Source organism: Hemitrygon akajei, chromosome 11, assembly GCF_048418815.1.
Source record: "Hemitrygon akajei chromosome 11, sHemAka1.3, whole genome shotgun sequence".
NCBI classification, from domain to species: Eukaryota; Metazoa; Chordata; class Chondrichthyes; order Myliobatiformes; family Dasyatidae; genus Hemitrygon; species Hemitrygon akajei.
In genome coordinates, this window is record NC_133134.1 from 26,292,295 (window position 1) to 26,313,040 (window position 20,746).

Consider the following 20,746-nt stretch of genomic DNA (forward strand, 5'->3'; position numbering starts at 1 on the left):
TCTCTGTGCTCCTGATGCACGGACTTAAGGTTCACAATACCATCCTTCTCCACATTGTATATGGTCATAGGATAGGGATTCCCAGGAATCAGTAAAATGTTGCATTTTTCAAGAAGGTTTTGAGTTCACCTTTGATTCTTTTTCCATCTACTTGGGAATGCCTTCCCATGATAGAGCTCACAATAGTAAATCAGAGCCAAGAACCTGATGTTGGGTATGCAAGCAACACAACCTGCCAATAATGACCACCTAACATAACCATTCAAACGGGCATTAACACAATGATGGACTTTGACGTTCATTCTCACATCTTTCTGATGAATTTGAAGGATTTTACAGAGACAGCACTGATGGTATCTTTCCAAAATTTCGATGTGGTTACTGTTTATAGACTCAAAAGCATAGTTGATTACTAATTCATTAGTTGAAGAAGGATAGAAGATGATAATCAGCATGAGGTTTCCTTGAATATGCTTAACCTCAACCTTTTGGAGAATTCCCAGGGCGGCTCTCTCCTAGCAGTGCACGAAAATTCTCTGAGACATAATTCCCCAATTTAAGCACCAGTCCCCAGATATTCATACAGAGGGCTCAGTTGTGTCAACTGAGCTGGGTGTACCTTTGTAATAATCTAACATCAGGTTTATGGCTGGTGTTATGTCCACTTTAATTACCATTGCCTTTTGAAATTTAGCACAATTGAGGGAGATGATGTAAGGTATTTTAGGGTTATCCATATTGCTATGGACCTGGAGTCACTTATTGGGTGAACTGCTTTCCCTAAAGAACATCAGTGAATCAGACTAATATTTATGACAACACAGAAATGTCATAACTATCATTAAGGCATATTGTGTAAATTTTGGTTTTTACTTAATTAACTCCATTTGAATTCTCCAGTTGCAGTGGTGAAATTTAATTTGTGTTTCTGTATCATTAATCCAATCAGCTGAACGATGTTATTGTTCCATGTTAATAATACCATGTGATGTACCAGAACATTAACAAACTCCTGATTTCTAGAACTAGTATCAAATATCAATTTTAATTTTTGACCTGGCAGAAAGTGTATGGGGTACAAGCCACTAAGTTAAAGGAGAAAAGTTTAAAGACAGTTCAGTCAGGCAAAATTGAAACGAGAAATGTAATTTCAATTTGAATATTCTATTAACGTTGTACACAGCAGCATGCTAAAAAAAAAGCCGCACAATAATATAGCACTTACTTTAAGACCTAATTTTTCCATAATCAACACTATAATCATTTTATCAGGTTCAAGCAAGTTCATGGTAAATAACTTCTCTGAACATAATACTGTATTAATCTGATTATAGCCTTCCAGGTCCGTTTACAAATCCATGTAAACTGAAATCATCGTAATTTTGGTCAAAGTCCAAAGTACATTATAAAGTATGTATTACTATATACAACTTTGAGATTTGTCTCCTTACAGGTAGCTACAAAACAAAGAAAACCAACAGAACCCATTAAAAGAAAGAATACCATCAAACACCCAATATACAGAAAGACAAATCTTGCAAAGAAAAAGTACGCAAATAACATTCAGAACTAAAGTCCACAAAAGGGAGTGCACTGCCACAAAACCAGTCCTCACTGCAACCAATTCAGGAACCCATTAGTTGCAAGCCACATCCTCAATTCAGCACAGAGATGAGTAAACTTTGAGGAGTAGCAAACTAAGCTGGCCTATCCCTCGCCTCTGGCCCCAACCCCTTGACCTTTCCAATTCGGCCCAGTGCTTGTCAATTAAACCTTGGGTTATTCCTTGTTTTCGGACCCAGGCCCTGCCGCTTTGATACGCTCTCAGGCACCTCAATTTGACTCACACACACCACATCACAATTATCCTGCACCTTTGAGTCTTTGGTTCACACCCACAAAAATGGAAGGTTGTACAGGTGGTCGAAGGCTCAGTTCCAAAAGGAAGGCTACAAGCTATTGATTGCAATAATCGTTTACAAGAAAAAGTGTGATTAATAAAGTAGCCAGTAGTTAGGTTTCTCTTCTTTACTACTAGTGAGTAGTCGCTGTGCCATCTTAAGCCTGATTTACCAATTTAAGCAAAATACACTAAATATTTTAAGGTACAATATAAATAAATGCAAATCCTTGTAAAATGACTGGAATCAGTCATCAGAACATTTGCTAAACCAAAATGTTTCAAAAAGAGGCTTCTTCATTAAATGCTCATCTATCCATCTACTCTGTTGCTATACCAGGATATGTACAGGATTACACATGAAAACACGTCCATTTTCCTCAATGATTTGGAAAGTTATCAATCCACATGAAGGAGCTATGAGCAAATATTTAAGGAGGTCTATCGTAACTGTTCAGGTTTACAACATATACTTTTTACCATATTAATGTTATATCTTTTCACCTTGGCCCAAAGAACTTTGTATGATAACACAACCTTTTCTACTCCAAAGTTTCAATAGTGGAAAAGAAATTTTCCATGTACTTACGGCTGATAATTTAAGTGCTAAAGCAGAGTCTGATGTAAACCTTGGACAATTAAGAAAAACATGTTTGAATATCTTATGAATGGTCTCAGCCCTACCCACCAACTTTGAGAGATATTGTGTCAATACATATGAAAAGCCACAAATTGTACATTCAATTTGAAACAAAAGGAACCAAGGTTACTAAAAAGCTGAAGAACATTTCCAAATTGCATTTTTAATATTGCTCAATATGATTCTTGCACTTTAAGCAAAGAACTCAATACTAACCAAATATAATAATTAAGTAGATTTATCAGAGTATCATAGGATAGAGCTAAGTGGAATGCAAAAGAGGTTCTGACTACAATCCAAAACAGTGAGATGTTATTAAAGCAATTTAAGATCCAATTACTTTTCATAAAATGTATTAGAAACAGCTCAAATTCACTTTTCATATTCGGATTTCACAGCAAAAGTTTTGACATCATAGTTATGCAGCATAGGAACAGATGTTTCAGCCTATAATACCTAAACCAACCATAATACCCATCTTGACTAATCCCACTTGCCTACATTAATTCTATTTTCCCCTGAGCCCTGCTCATTTAAGCATCTATCCAGATGTCTTTACAATCTGACTATCTTTCAGGCTTTTGTAGTTGATGTGTTATATTTACCATTTAAATATATTTGGAAAAAAGAGAGAGAGAGGTTTGAAGATCTTTTAAGGGCAAGAAGTACATCAGAATATGTACAAATATTAATATATTTGATTTAATTTTTGATCATTCAACACACATTTGAAATATGAACTTTCTACAAGAGAACTGAAATAAAATCAAACACTGAAGCTAATATTAAAATATAGCTAGTGCAATAAATCTTTAAATAAAATCAAATACGTATTAGCAATGGAAGAAATCTGAGTATAGTTAGCCTATGAATAAACACCTGAATAATAAAATCACAAAGGTCCCTTTATAATCTGTGTAAATGTCACTACTTAATTCTGCACTTTCTTCCCCTTTCTTCAGGCTGCTTTTCAGTGTTTACAAATTTAAGAGCAAGGGCAAAATAAGAGACAACGGTTGCAGTAGTTCAAATCCTTCAGGATATTAGCAAGAGGATTCAAAAGTAACAAATCAAACATAATACTAAGATGGAAAATAAAGAAATTGATTGCCATATTGTTGAAATAACATTACAGAGAGTGAATAAATAACTATATATTTTTGTCATGGAGTGAACATAAGAAAGTAGGTGGTGTAGGTCATCAAGCCTTTAAGCCTGTTCCGCCATACGTGGCTGATCTGAGTGAGGAGTGCCACACACTTATTGCTAGTTTGAAATGAATTAAATTTATAAACAAATTTATTTTTGGATATTGAAACAATAACTTATGTTAACAAGTTTAATGTGTCCAGGGATAAGTACTTTGATTTTTAGAACAATCTGTTTTTGAAAGAGGAGTAAGAAGGTTAGATAATGTTTTGGTGAAGCTTCTGCAGCAACAGGATGAATCAGACAGTACCTTTTTGTTATAAAAATGTGTGGGAATATTAGAAATAGCTGTCCAATTGTCTCCTTAATAATGACAAAAGCTAGCAAGCTCATTCGTACTCTTAGCACTAAATCTGGGCAATTTGCATCTCTGTTAAAATAACAATTACACAAAATGTCAAATGAATAAGTTTAGGCAATACTTGTGATCTAGGAAAAATGGAACTACATCATTTATATAGCTATTGTGAACCACTGCTGCACTCTGTGGCACAAAATTAGGACAGGCTTAATCACTTTAAAAAATTACAGTTTCTGGCCTTACCCACAAGGCCTGCATTTTATATCCATTGCTAAGCGGACTATGTTATTTCAGAAGTCTATTAAGTATCAACTACACAAGGGCTAGGTATGAACTAAATTGTTTTTTTATGACCATTATATTGCTTCATGATAACCAATATTTTTACAATAATTTTAATCCAAATTTATGTAATTACTTGAAGTTAAAATCATTAGTAATTCAGGAGTCGGCTAAAATCCAACCTCCAGGTCATCAGTTAAGCCGTGGACTGAACTGAAATCTCCAGATCATTTCTATTTCATGTTATCATGATGCATTTGAGAGGATTTCAAAAATGTTTCATGTTCTACAATAAGGGGAACACGAGTTTGTTTAATCCAGTGTTTGACAACACTTTTACATTTCTTTACCTAAACACAAAATAATAAAGCAAGTCATGTTTTACACTAAATGACAAAAATAACAATTCATCAGGTATCTTAATACTATATTTAAAATAAAATAAACCCCAATTAAATTGGCAATACTCTAAAAACTGTTTAAAATAACTTTAAATAATTCTTATTTGCAAAAGTGAACCATATACTGTAATTCATTGTGATTAAGTCTGTCCTAATTCCATATCAGAGTTAAGCAATGGTTCAGAATAGCTCCAAAACCATGAAGTTCCATTTTTGCTGATCACAAGTTTTGCCTTAATGTGTTCATCTGACTTTTTTTTTAACCCAATTCACATCATACCCATTCTCAATTTCTCATAATATTTAATCTGAAATTATATTCTCAAGTGTTCAACTTTACAAAATTACAGTAATTCTGTAACTTTCTTTCATTGTAGATATGGCCCAGTCCATCACGGGTAAAGCCCTCTCCTCCACTGAGCACATTTACACATACCAAAGCAGCATCCATCATCAGGGACCCCCACCATCCAGGTCATGCTCTCTTCTTACTGCCATCAAGAAGGTGGTACAGAAACCACAGGACTTACAATACTAGGTTCAGGGACAGTTATTATCCCTCAAACATCAGGCTCTTGAACCAGTAGGAATAACTTCATTCAACTTCACTCACCCCATCACTGAACTGTTCCCACAACCTATAGACTTACTTTCAAGGACACTTCATCTCATGTTCTCAATATTTTTTGTTTACTTATTTACTATTATTATTTAATCTTTTTTGTATTTGCACAGTTTGTTGGCTTGTGCATATTGGTTGTTTGTCCACCCTGCTGGGTGCAGTCTTTCTTTGCTTCTAATATGGTTCTTGGAGTTACTGAGTATGCCCGCAAGAAAATGAATCTCAGGGTTGTATATGGTGACATGTATATACTTCAATAATATATTTACTTTGAACTTTGAATTTTGAAATTCAGTTTCTTTATATTGAACTTTTACTTACTTCTCCCATGTCAATTTAGAATTGTGCAAAACCTACCACATATTAAAATAAAAATCACCTGGTAAATGAGCCTCCTCTCACTTTGACTACTTCTTACCATCCTTCATCTTTATCTTCTACCTCCCCACTTAAGTGTACATCAAGCCTCCTCTTAAGCAGATCACAGGTCAACCACTCCACATGATGAGTTCCATATTTACTCACACAAATGAATGCTACATCAAGTCTTGTTTGTGTTCAAAGCTTTACGATTACATGAGTGCATTCACTTCACATTCCCTTCAAAGACTAGGAAAAAAATCACCATATATGATATAAAGCAGCATGACAGTATGAAAGATTTAATGCATTGTAGATTAATTTTCAGTATCTGGGTTTAATGGATTACAGTGAATTTCAAGAGGTGATATTCAAAGAAGCTCATAATACTGCATTTCAAGTTAATTTGCATTGCACTGCAAAGTTCAAAAAAGCAATTGAAATGTTAAAAGGCATTGCACCTCAGTATATCCCAATGGATTGCTTGTCGAATGATAGAAGGAGATGAAACTAGAATAGTTATTCTTAAAATCATTTTATTTTACAAAATAAACCTGAGAAATTGGATGGCTGCCATTCTGCAATCATTTTTCATCAGTAGCAAAAATATGATGTTGAAGAAGTGGCAGCTCCCAACAGAATTCCCAATTATCATTTAGCAAATCCCGAAATGAATCATCATTAATCATTGCACATCATCTGTTGGTTTAATTCCAATAATCATGTACAAAAAAAGAAAAATATGACAAATGAGAAGAATATTCCACTGGATATGAGAAGGGGTCAAATTATTTGGACCATGAAAATGAAATCAAGGAGTCTAAAAGTTCACTGATACCAATGATGCAGCATAAATTAAAATTAAGTATTTTTAAAATTATGAATGTGAAGCACAAATGTTCAAGCTATCAGTGTTATCAATAATTTCTGAGAAACCAGGGAAAATGTATGCAGATGTTCCCAGAAATGGGATCCGATTACTATCTCCTGCACTGTCATAGATCTCATTAGGTCAGGAGTTATCTGCTCCACACACTCTGACCTGTTGATGCCTCAATCCCACACTTCCCACTTATATCTCTTCTCCAAGATCCACAAAAGGCACCGTCCTGGGAGGCCCATTGTTACTGCTTGTTCTCACCCCACCGAACCTATCTCCTCAAACTTCAACTCCATCCTCTCTCCCCTTCCCTTCCCACCTACATCCAGGACACCTCGTATGCCCTCCGTCACTTGGACAACTTGACTATCGATGTCCAGTTTTTATATACATCTATCCTTCATCAGGAAGGTTTCAAAGCCCTCTGCTACTACAAAGATCCAACTAAGTCTCTTCCACTAACACTCATCTGCCTGGCTGAATTTCTTCTTACCCTAATCAACATTACACAAGTCAAAAGTGTAGCCATGGACACCCTTATGGGCTCCAGCCTGTCTGTTTATTGGCTATATGCAACACCTTCTCTGGTACCACTCCCCAACCCTTTCTTCACTGTACTGATGCTCCTTTCTGCACCCATGCAGAAGTCATCAATTTGACCACCTTCCATGCTGCTCTCAAATACATTTGAGCCTTTGCTAAGTTCAACTCCCATCAAATAACTACTTATTTGTTTCTGATTCATTTTATATCACTGAATGAGAATAATTAGGCATGTGACAGCATGTGTCACACGTGATTTTTATGTTAGACACATATCAAAGAACATAAGAATCATAGAAAAATAATCACAGAAACAGGCTCACCTGCCCATTCAGTCCATGCTGAATCATTTAAACTGCCTTCTCCCATCAACCTGCACCTGGACTATTGCCCTCCATACCCCTACCATCCATGTATCTATCCAAACTTCTCTTAAACGTTGTAACGCCACTCCTCCCTCTTTAATCTGCCACTCTGCCACTCTATTTATTTGAGAACATTGCTGGAAAAGAAGCCTACATTGACTGAGTAGTGTCCATCAGTGGTCACTGCCAAGACAATGTTGGACTGACAGACAGACAGACATACTTTATTGATCCCGAGGGAAATTGGGTTTTGTTACAGTTACACCAACCAAGAATAGTGTAGAAATATAGCAATATAAAACCATAAATAATTAAATAATAATAGGTAAATTATGCCGTGGAAATAAGTCCAGGACCAGCCTATTGGCTCAGGGTGTCTGACACTCCGAGGGAGAAGTTGTAAAGTTTGATGGCCACAGGCAGGAATGACTTCCTATGACGCTCAGTGTTGCATCTTGGTGGAATGAATCTCTGGTTGAATGTACTCCTGTGCCTAACCAGTACATTATGGAGTGGATGGGAGACATTGTCCAAGATGGCATGCAACTTGGACAGCATCCTCTTTTCAGATACCACTGTCATAGAGTTCAGTTCCACCCCCACAACATCACTGGCCTTATGAATGAGTTTGTTGATTCTGTTGGTGTCTGCTACCCTCAGCCTGCTGCCCCAGCACACAACAGCTATCTGGAACCCTATCAAACCACCTCACCCTTGGTCTCTGGTTCTGACCCCTGACCAACACCCATCCCAATTCTCTCAGCTTCCACTCCCACCTCCTCCATCACACGGTGCTGTGCAGCTGAACCAGCCATGGTCCACATGAATTCCCATACCAAGGCTTGATTGTGCTCAGTGCACAGTTGCACCCCCACATGAGGACCCACTTCAAAATCAGCACCTCTCTCTTCTACGTCCAGGATTCACTTTTTCACATTGAGTGCAACACCTGTGGAGTGGCAGCTGGCTGACCACCAAAACAGTTACAGGCATGCCGTGCAACAACCACAGAACACACCTTTAACAGCACACTAAAGACTCCAGACCTCTCAGTATGTTACAGCATCTTGCAATATGGTCGAATTTATTAAAAGCCAACAGTAGCTGTTGTTGAAAGTCAATGGATAGAAGGGCTATGGTGCAGACCCAGATAAGAAAGCCAACATCTGACTGCCAACATGCTCCATAGCGATGTGCAGTTAACTGAAGTCTGGAACTAGTTACCTGTCAGCACACTGCACTCCTTAATTTCACACGGTTATTCTGTTACTTTTCCATAACCCTCAAGTTTTCAAACTAGCATTTTAAAATCAAAAGCAAGTCATAATCAGAACCTGAAAAATTAGTGTGTGAGGTAGTTGTCACAATCTCCTTCAAACTTAGTATACTTTGAACATTAACTCTAGTGCCACATAAAGCTAGGTTACAAGGTACTTAGAAGCCTAACTTGAACTTCATAAAATGTACCATTTGGATCCAGTCACTTTAGAAGCAAATGCTAAGCTCTTGAATGATTCAAAATGTGTTGTCTAAAAGCAACTCAGTGTACATAATTAAGATCAGATAATCTTTCCTATTAACACCATGCAGTTCCCATCCCATCCGACAGTACAACATATGCACTGAAAATTGTAAATTGCACTTGCTAGCTACTGGTTTCAAATTGGTCCATCATCAGCATTAATCAGCATAGCATTACTGGGAAATAACTCTCCTTTCTGACAATTACAGCTTGTTTAATTTTGCTTCCTGATAATATTAAGATAAAATTTCTTAATGGGCAAATTTTTCTCCACCATATTTCAAAATAAATGTTGTTTGCCCAGTGAATTATATTTAAAATCATCTGTGCCCAAGATCTTTAAGAAGCTAATTACATACAATTAGTAGAATGATCCCATATAAGGCACTGGTGAGGCCTCACCTTGAGTATTGTATACAGTTTTGGGCTCTTCATCTTAGAAGAGATGTGCTGGCATTGGAGAGGGTCCAGAGGAATTACAGGAATGAAAGGGTTATCATCCGAGGAATGTTTGATGGCTCTGGGTCTGTACTCACTGGAATTTAGAAGAATGAAGGGGGATCTCATTGAAACCTTTCAAATGTTGAAAGGCCTAGACAGAGTAGATATGGAAACGATATTTCCCATGGTGGGAGAGTCTAGGACAAGAGGGCACAGCCTCAGGATACAGCGGCGTCCATTCAAAACAGAGATGCAGAGGAATACCTTTAGCCAGAGGGTGGTGAATTTGTGGGTGGTGAATTTGTGGAATTTGTTGCCACATGCAGCTGTGGAGGCCGGGTCGTTGGGTGTATTTAAGGCAGAGATTGATAGGTTCTTCATTGGACATGGCATCAAAAGTTACGGGGAGAAGGACGACAAATGGGGTTGAGGAGGAGAAAAAAAAGGATCAGCCATGGTTGAATGGTGGAGCAGACTCAATGGGCCAAATGGCCTAATTCTGCTCCTATGTCTTATGGTCTTATGTATAGCTGTGCCACTGAAACCCAAGATAGGAAGCTCACATCTTCTGTGCTGATGCATCTGTCCATATATAGTTGGACCATGTTGGGTTAGATTGCAACAATGCAGTTCAATATCATGCCAATATTAAACAACCAGCTCATGCAAGATTTGCTGTTGGAACAGGGCAAACAACAAACATACTGGTGAGTTAATGCAATGCAAAAATAAATTACACAGGACCAGAAAAATCCAAGGCTGTGCCGTGAATCAGAGCTGGAACAGCTCATCCAAGCTGTCCTGTCCCAAGGACAAAGATGGGAGCAGAGACGCTCAAAAATGTAATTTGAAACCGAACAGTTTAATAAATTTAACAGTGTACTAACTCCTACTGAAAATTCAATAAAATCAAATCAAGTTTACATATTTAGCACTTCAAGAAACTTTTTGGGGATCCATACATACAAAATGCTGCATTGAGACTCGAGTTAGGATTAAGAACAAGTATACATCAAAGAAGCTTCATTGTTTAGTTGTACTTCAATTAAATCAAACCACACTTTCCTAGAAAACCTAAGAAACCTCTCCAGTGCTAATGATATTAGTGCAAAGTTTCTCTGCAATTTGAATGTGTTTCTTAAAATTAAACTATAATTCACTTTTCTTTGCTCCTTTGTGAATTTCTTTTTGCTAGTTCCTTTTACATTTTTAGCAACACACACAAAATACTGGAGGAACACAGCAGGCCAGGCAACATCTCTGGAGAAGAGTAAACAGTCGACAATGTGAGATAGGAGATGAGAAGTCAGAGCAAGAAGGAGGGAGGAGAGGAGGAAGAAATACAAGGTAGTGTGCAATAGGTGAAACCAAGAGAGGGACAGAGGTGAAGTCAGGAGCTGGGAAATCGATTGATGAAAGAGATAAAGGGTTGGAGAAGGGGGAATCTGATAGGAGAAGTCAGAACGCCATGGAAGAAAGGGAAGGAGGAGGAGCATCAGCGGGGCAGTTAAGGTGATAAGGTGAAAGAGGAAAATGGGATTGGGGAATGGTGAAGGGGGAACATCACTAGAAGTTCGAGAAACCAATGTTCATGCCATCTGGTTGGAGGCTACCCAGATGGAATATAAGGTGTTGGTCCTCCAACTTGAGTGTGGCCTCATCACAGCAGCAGAGGAGCCTAAGGACTGACATGTCGGCATGGGAATGGGAAATGGAATTAAAATGCGTGGCCACTGGGAGATCCCACTTTTTCTGGCAGATGTAGGTGCTTGGTGAAGTGGTCTCCCAACATACGTCAGGTCTCACTGATATACTGGGAGCACCAAATACAGTAGATGACCCCAACAGACTCATAGGTGAAGTCTCACCTCACCTCGAAGGACTGTTTGGGGCCCTGAACGGTAGTGAGGGTGGAGGTGTAGGGGCAGGTGTAGTATTTGTTCTGTTTGCAAGGATAAGTGCTAGGAGGGAGATCATTAGGGAGGGACAAGCAGACAAGGAAGTTGCATAGAGAGCGATCCCTTTGGAGAGCAGAAAGTGGGGCAAACGGAAAGATGTGCTTGGTGGTGGGATCCTGTTGGAGTTGTTTTAAGTATGGAGAATGTGTTAAGCTGGAAGGGTGGTAGGTGAGGACAAGAGGAACCCTATCCCTGGCCTTCCTCCCTCAACACCATTAAGGGCCCCAAACAGTCCTTCCAGATGAGGCAACATTTCACCAATAAGTTTGTTGGAGTTATCTACTATATCCTGTGCTCCTGTATATCGGGCATTACCGGAGACCCAATGGAGATTGGGAGACTGCTTTGCCGAGCACCTAGGCCCTGTCCACCAGAAAAAGCGGGATCTCCCAGTGGCCACGCATTTTAATTCCATGTCCAATTCCGACACATCAGTCCATGGCCTCCTCTACTGTCGTGATGAGGCCACACTCAGGTTGGAGGAGTAACACATTATATTCCGTCAGGGTAACCTCCAACCTGATGGCATGAACATCAATTTCTCGAACTTCTGGTAATGCCTGCCCCCTTCACCATTCCACATTCCCATTTCCCTATCTCATCTTATCTCGTTACCTGCCCATCACCACCCTCTGGTGCTCCTCCCCCTTCCCTTTCTTCCATGGCCTTCTGTTCTCTCCTATCAGATTCCCCGTCCTCCAGCCCTTTATCTCTTTCACCAATCGACTTCCCAGCTCCCTACTTCACCCCTCCCCCTCCTAATTTCACCTATCACCTTGTATTTCTTCCTCCCCTCCCTCCACCTTCTTATGCTGACTTCTCATCCTTTATCTTGCAACATCAACTGTTAACTCTTTTCCATAGATTCTGCCTGGCCTGTTGAGTTCCTCTAGCATTTTGTGCATGTTGTTGGGATTTCCAGCATTTGCAGATTTTCTCTTGTTTTACATTTTTAAATCCCTTTGCTAAGAAGGTGTCAATTTGATTTTTAAAAAAGCACTTCAAAGGACAGCTCTTTGCACTTGTTTCTCAGATTTTTAATTCTTCATTCAAAGATATAAGATTCTGAACTATTTCTTTCCAAATTTGTCTCGGCTACATTTATCCATTTTATGATATAGCTTGATATCCTTTTCTCTCAGTAGATTTTACCCACCTCATACATCATTAGAATATTTCTTTTTCAAATGGATGCTCATTTGATCCTTAGACCATCAATCACCCAGTGTCCACAATTATCACTATTGATGAGCAGGCAGTACAATGCTACTTACTGGTCCTCTTAAATCAATCAGCTCCTGCCTCATCTGTGAGATGAGGGCTTCCTTGGCCATCAGTGATCTGTGTAGCCTCTCATTAAATTCTATCAGTTCTCCATGCATTTCTGCTACCTAAAATACAAAAAAAGCAGAAAATTAGAGAGAAGGAAACAAAACCTATGGCATTACTCACTCAGTTGTTCAGATTCCAGCTATTAGCTATCCAGCTATTCCAGATTCGTTAGGTATTAATATTGAAGTAGTAAAGTGGATTCAACAGTGGCTGGATGGGAGATGCCAGAGAGTAGTGGTGGATAACTGCTTGTCAGGTTGGAAGCCGGTGACTAGTGGTGTGCCTCAGGGATCTGTACTGGGTCCAATGTTGTTTGTCATATACATTAATGATCTGGATGATGGGGTGGTAAATTGGATTAGTAAGTATGCAGATGATACTAAGATAGGTGGCGTTGTGGATAACAAAGTAGGTTTTCAAAGCTTGCGGAGAGATTTAGGCCAGTTAGAAGAGTGGGCTGAAAGTTAGTGTATGGAGTTTAATGTTGATCAGTGTGAGGTGCTACATTTTGGTAGGACTAATCAAAATAGGACATACATGGTAAATGGTAGGGCATTGAAGAATGCAGTAGAACAGAGTGATCTAGGAGTAATGGTGCATAGTTCCCTGAAGGTGGAATCTCATGTGGATAGGGTGGTGAAGAAAGCTTATGGTATGCTGGCCTTTATAAATCAGAGCATTGAGTATAGGAGCTGGGATGTAATGTTAAAATTGTACAAGGCATTGGTGAGGCCAAATCTGGAGTATTGTGTACAGTTCTGGTCGCCGAATTCTAGGAAAGATGTCAACAAAATAAAGAGAGTACAGAGGAGATTTACTAGAATGTTACCTGGGTTTCAGCACCTAAGTTACAGGGAAAGGTTGAACAAGTTAGATCTTTATTCTTTGGAGCGTAGAAGATTGAGGGGGGACTTGATAGAGGTATTTAAGATTATGAGGGGGATAGATAGAGTTGATGTGGATAGGCTTCTTCCATTGAGAGTAGGGGAGATTCAAACAAGAGGACATGAGTTGAGAGTTAAGGGGCAAAAGTTTAGGGGTAACACGAGGGGGAACTTCTTTACTCAGAGAGTGGTAGCTGTGTGGAACGAGCTTCCAGTAGAAGTGGTAGAGGCAGGTTCGATATTGTCATTTAAAAGAAAATTGGATAGGTATATGGACAGGAAAGGAATGGAGGGTTATGGGCTGAGTGCAGGTCGGTGGGAGTAGGTGAGAGTAAGCGTTCGGCACAGACTAGAAGGGCCGAGATGGCCTGTTTCCATGCTGTAATTGTTATATGGTTATATATGAGACCCATTAATAGACAAAAATGTAAACAATAAGCTTTCAATTAACTAATAACAGGTCCCAAAACCAAAACATTAACAGACTCTCTTTCCATAGATGCTGCCTGACCTGCTGAATTTTTCTTGCATTCCTTCTTCATTTTCTTATTTCCGGCATCGGTTATTGTTTTTTTAATTTTAAATAATGACAGGTCAGATTGAGCTCACCTCTGGCCACTGAAGTAAGGAAAATAAAAATGATGCTGCCCAGAATAAGGATTCTCAAACAATCAAAACTTCACTATTTCATAATAGAGTCCTGATGTGGATCACAACCCAAAACATCAACTATCCTTTTGCCTCCATAGATGCTGCCTGACCCACTGAGTTCCTTCAGCAGTTTGTTTCTTGCTCCAGATGAACAAATCTTGCATCTCTATAATTCATTTGGCAAATGGCTGATTTTCAAAACTACTTTTATTATTTTCCTGAGTATTACAATAATTAAGAAAAAAATATTCCAGTACAGCGTTTACTACAGTCCACTCCTAATCGCGCCCCAAATCCAGATTATTGACATATATAAAAAGCTGTGATCAGAGATGCTTGAGGATCACTCGTGTATATCTATCTCCAGCTGAGAAACAATCATTCACTCAGACACTCTCTGCCTCTAAACCAATTTCACACCACTGCTGCTTCTGCTCATTTTTATTTCATGGGATTCAATGCTGCTGTACATTTATTCTGTACCAATTGAGAAAAAAAAAACTTTTAAAAGACCTAAAGCACAACAGATGGCAAATCCTGAGATACCATTTCCCAGTTTGCTGTGATGGCCTTTCTGACAGCCTGCTGCTGTCAAAGTCCTTTGGATTTGATTATATATGAACAATCAGAGATATTTAACAACACCTCAAATAAGACAAATAATTACTAATAAATAATTAGTAATAATAATATTAATAATAATAAATAATTACTAATTAATAATAAATAATTTAAAAGGTACCAATGATATATAGTTGAAACCTCAAAATGTTTAGCATAAATTAAAATAATATAAAATTTGTAAATGACTTAGTATTTTACTCAAGGTCAATACAGATACCAGCTTTTCAATTCACAGAAAAAAGTCAGACAGCAAGGAGGTGACCAGCAGCTCCGCCCAAGAAAACACATGCCAAAGGTAAGCATAATTCAGTTTCTTGTTAACTATAGTACATTGCTCTTAAAAAACATAACCAAACACTGTTTATCTTTAACAAGTCTGTGCATACTTTTGTCAAATAAACTAGAATTCAAACTACAACTCATTTTGTCTCTGATTATTGCTTCAGATATTTCCCCTTCACCAAGAATAAAATGATTGGCTTGTTGTTGCTAGATTTACATACTTTCTTAAATATGGATTTAATATTTGCAGATTTCCAGTTCTCTTGCATTAATGTCAACGTCCAGGAAAACTGAAAGATTATAAGTAGTACCAATGTACTTTTGATATGTTCATCCAGATTTGCTCATTATTCCACTTAAGCACAGCCAGCCTCTCTGGTACCTGTTAACCCTTTTTTTTAAACCTTTCTTGTAATCCAACTGCAGGATCTTTAAACAATGAATTTGGTACCATTTTTCCCCATGCTAAACAGATGAAAAAAAAGCACATTTAGGCCTTGTACCTCACCATCTGACCCCATATATCTATCTTCTTTGCTTTCTGTGCTATTCTATGTCACTATACAATTCACGTTCAACAGAAAACACTTCTGGTAGAATTGAATGTAGAGGGTGTAATTGATCTTCAATTGGCACTGAGTGCTAAATCTGCAATTTTCTGGTTTAGTAGCCCAAGCAAATTCATATTTATGACATCAACGATTTCAACCATCATTTTTGTAATAAATCCGAATGATCCTTATACAGCACACCATTTAATACCTGCCTTTAGCTTTCGGTCAAAATAACAGAAGTTATTTATAAGGCTATTTATAGAGACATTTTTACAAATCATTGTAACTAAAATGTTCTGGAAACTTTATTCTGGCGAGCTCAGAGATGTTTGAAATCAGACATCTAACCAACATCAGTCAACAATTTTTCAGCCAGACATCTTTATTAATGGCATTTAATCTTGCGAGCATTAAAATACCCTTTACTTATGGTTTTGGTATTTAGAAGATAATTTTATAATCAATAGCTGCAGAAGCCATGTACTCTAACTAGTCACATTAGTGGCAGCGTGGTAAAAGTGAAGGGGATAAGTTACATATTCATACTTATTTCGTGGCAGTCTGTAGCTTGGGACCGCAGATGTCATACCTAACACTCAATAATGCTTAATTGTATGTTTGCGAATTGCTAATACAGGATCAAAATAGGGAATTTGACTCTTTGGAGAAATCATTGCAGCTGAGGGCGTGTCACAGAAGTATAACATCTCTGTGCATTCGCAGGCTGGCGGCAATTGTTTTGTTTTGATTTTGAATCAATTTTGCCACTACAATAGCATTTTTCCAAAAATTGGACAGCCTTCAACCATTCACGGAGAGCTGCATTCAGAACACTTCATAAAGCAATTATCGACAAAATTATGTGAGCATAGACTTGTGCAAATGACAATACTGATACTCTCTTAAATGGTAGCAGGTCTCAACAGATAGATGCTTAGCTTGTTAGCAAACTTAAGATTTTTGGTACAGTTTCTAATTAGCAGAAATCAACTGGAAATTGAATATATGACAATGCACACAAGAACAGGCCCTTTGGCCCATGTCAGTGATGATATATTGCAACAAAATGTAATTGGAAAGTACAGGAATTGCTTGTGTAGCTTAACTATGGAGTGCGACACAGGGTTAACATTGTAGATCAAGGATCATTTAGCAGAACAAGGAAAAGGTAGAAATCAAACATGTTGAAGGGAAAGACAAGGGGTAAAAGAAACATGCTTGATAGAGACTAAGAGACACAGAATGACACAACTGGTGGTGGTACCAGATGGGAGATGGAAATGAAGGCTTGTTAATTACAACTGATCTGTACGGGGATGTAAACAGCAGATAACTAATCAGCAAGTGAAAGAAAAAAGTGCTTGAACTATGATAAATAAAATACTGAAGATATTGGAAATCTACAATGAATAAATGCTGAAAATACCCAAATGGTAAATATTCAAGGAAGGAGAAAAATATTGCAGGGGAATAGAAACTGAGGATGCACAACAGACCAGACTAGAGCTGGAGAAATGCAGAATTCTAGCATCACTGAATACTGTACTTCTGCTCAATAGATCAATAAGAAACTGATAATCACTTATTCAAAATAAGGCCTCCATGTTCTCAATTAATTATGAGAAAAAGGTCATTCTTTATGATTCAGCAAATCACAACAAAAACACACTGGACATAAGTAATAGACAAAACCTCACAAGCACGGAGAATTTAAGGTGTGATACTGTGCAAAACTATCAATGCTTGGAAGACTAACAGGACAAGGAAAATGTGTTAACTTTAGGTAACACCCCAGATATTTAGATTAAGGAAAAATGTGGTTATCGTAAACATGAAAGAAAACACTAAACTCACACAGAGATTTTAGCAAGGAGTTGGTGCAGCAGATGCCATGTTATCAAAAAAAGTAATGAATGAAGAAAATTCCATATGCCAGATCACCAGGTCTTAAGCTGCACTGCTTGCACATTTTAATCATTACGATTAGGAGGGATGATGAGTTTGAAATGAAGAATCCCATGGCTTGAACAAAGAACGTACAATTAATTTGGAAACACCTTGACAGAGTTTAGCTGAAGGATCTTTAGACTCCTGATTGAACAAGCTGGAATTTAACATACCAATCATCCATTGTGTAATTCATACCATAGGTTATATCAGTACATCTTTAAATTTAGATTATGTACAAATTATTGTAAGGGATGAAGCTGAAACGTTCAAACCAAAAGCCATGGATGAACCAAGAGATTCATAGTTTGGTGAAGACGAGACCTGTGGCATTCAAGACAACTGATTCAGAACAATACTAGCAGTCCAGGTATGACCTATGAAAGGGCATTTTAACAATGAAAAAGCAGTCTGACTGAAGTTAGAAATGGAATCAGATGCACATCAGTTCTGGCAGACTTCGCAGGCCCTATAAGATGAAACCTAATAACATGAATGGCTGTACAGCATCATTCCCGGATGAGCTCAACACATTTTATGCATGCTTTTAAAGGAAGAATAAAACTACACCTATGCGAAACCCTGGTGACCCTGGGATCTCTGACCTGAAGGCCAACGTCAGAACATCTTTCATCAGAGTGAACCCACACAAAGCACCAGACCCTGGTGGTGTTCAAGGACATCCTTAATCTCTCACTGCTGCAGTTGGAGGTTCCCACTTGCTTCAAAAGGGTGACAATCATACCAGTGACCAAGAACAGTGTGTGCTGCCTCTGTGATGATGAGAGGTTGGCCATGGCCAGAATCAACACCTGCCTAAGCAAGGACTACAACTTGCCTATCTCCACAATAGGTCTATAGCGGATGCAATCTCACTGGATCTCCACTTGGCCTTGGATCACCTGGACAACTGCAGCACTTATGTCAGGCTGGTGTTTATTGATTACCACTCATACCCTCAGTATTAATCAATAAGCTCCAAAACCTGACCTTCCACAACTGGATCCTTGACTTCCTCATCGGGAGACAACAGTCAGTGTGGACCGGAAACAGCCTCTCCTCACTGACAATCAACACCAGCATACTCAAGAATGAGTGCTTGTCCCACTGTTCTACTCTCTCTACATCCACAAGAGTGTGGCTAAGTACAGCTCAAGCACCATCTATAAAGTTGCTATTGGAAAATGTTGCAGAAAATTGCAAACTTAGCCAGCTCCATCATGGGCACTAACCGTCCCAGCATCAAGGACATCTTCAAAAGGTGGTGCCTCAAAAAGGCAGTTTCGGTCATTAAGGACCCCCATCACCCAGGACCTGCCACCATCATTGCTACCATCAAGGAGGTGGCACAGGAGCCTGAAGACACACATTCAATGTTTTAGGAACAGCTTCTTCCGCTCTGCTATCAGATTTCTGAATTGAATATGAATCCTTATACACTAGCTCACTATTCTCTTTTGCACTACTTAATTTTCATTTTATACATAAGTATTTCTTATTGTAATTTATAGTTTTAAAAATTATGTATTGCAATGTACTGCTGCCACAAAACAATTTTCACAATATATACCAGTAATATTAAACTTGATTCTGATTCTGACAATGATTTCTGATAATTCATGTTTACTCTTTTGTATGATGAAGAATCCCTCATGATTGGTAGAAAGAAACAATAGGATGGTAACCATCACTACTTTGCAACAATTGGTGCTAGACATGGGGATGAGCAACATAATCAGAAATAGGGTGATGATGGAGAATGGCAGAACTTAGGAAAGTTTACTGTATTACCTCATTTGACAGTAGATATACAGTAGAACCTACCCTTGCAGGTTAGTTTGGCTATTTGTTCTCACCATTTCCTCAGAATTATTATTTCTTCCGACCCATCCCCTATTCCCAGGAGTCACCTGTGACAAACTGTATGAGGAACAGTGGCCTGTAATTTTTCAGATTTGTGAAGAGGAGATCTGTAGCCAGCCCTCCAACCACCCACACTCCTGCTTTTCAGTGAAGGACAGATTGAAGTTTTTAATTAATGGTCCAGGTAGTTCCTCTTTCATACTAATTTCAATGACAACACAAACCCCTTCATAAAGTCAATACTAACTGTGCCTACTACCAGACTTCGTCACTTGAATTACTTCAAGATTTTATTGTATCACTGTAAAGTAAATTTATTGTTCTTAGCTAGAGTGGTTCCAACGTAGATTTTTTTTTAATTATTTGGTTCAACGTCTAGATGATACCCAATGCTCCAGTAAAAATTGTTTGTCGCTATCAATTTCTTTATTAGGTAATCAATGATACCGACATCCCTGAGGTTCCTTGTTAAAAGGTGACATAACAGTGGCCAGACCAGTGATTTCATAAGTACTCACTTCTCTGATGACGGACAGTGGTTGTTAAGACAAGAAGCATAATAAAATAGACTCTTTATTTCAAATCTACTTTCTTATCATCTTGCACTTTATTGTTTATCTATACTACACTTTCTCTGTAGCTGTTGCTCTTCATTCTGTTATTGTTTTTCCTTGTTCTATTTCAATAAACTGTGTAATGCTTTGATCTGTATAAACAGTATGAAAGACAAGCTGTTCACTGTATCTCAGTACATGTGACAATAATAAACTCATTCCAGGGACTTTATCGTGAGGAAGATACTGCAGGAGTTGGCTTTCTTGACTTCTTTCACGTTGATTATACCTTGTCAGAGGATTAGGTCTTTCGCTATCCTAGTCATGAAGTCACCCAAATGGAGTTAATCAGAATCAGGTTTATTATCACTGACATATGTCATAAAATTTGCTCTTTAATGGCAGCAGTACAAAGCAAGATATAGATATTACCATATTTTTTTAAAAAAAATAATAAGTAGTATAAATAAGGAATAGTGAGGTTGTGTTCATTCTGATGGCAGAGGGGAAGACATTGTCCCTAAAAAGTTGAGTGTGGGCCTTCAGGCTCCTGTATCTCTTTCTTGATGGTAGTAAAGGGAAGAAAGCATGTCCCAGATGGTGAGAGTTGTAAATGATAGATGCCACCTTC

General features: G+C 38.2%; 1 protein-coding gene across 2 annotated transcripts in view; it reads right to left on the reverse strand.

Moving 5' to 3' along the window:
• The window catches only part of snx29 (sorting nexin 29), a 542,857-nt gene that overhangs the window by 220,139 nt on the left and 301,972 nt on the right, over positions 1-20,746 (reverse strand). For both annotated transcript variants that reach the window (XM_073060488.1, XM_073060489.1), the window contains exon 16: positions 12,699-12,815. In XM_073060488.1, coding sequence (XP_072916589.1) covers positions 12,699-12,815 — 117 coding nt within the window. The remainder of the gene's footprint in view (positions 1-12,698; positions 12,816-20,746) is intronic.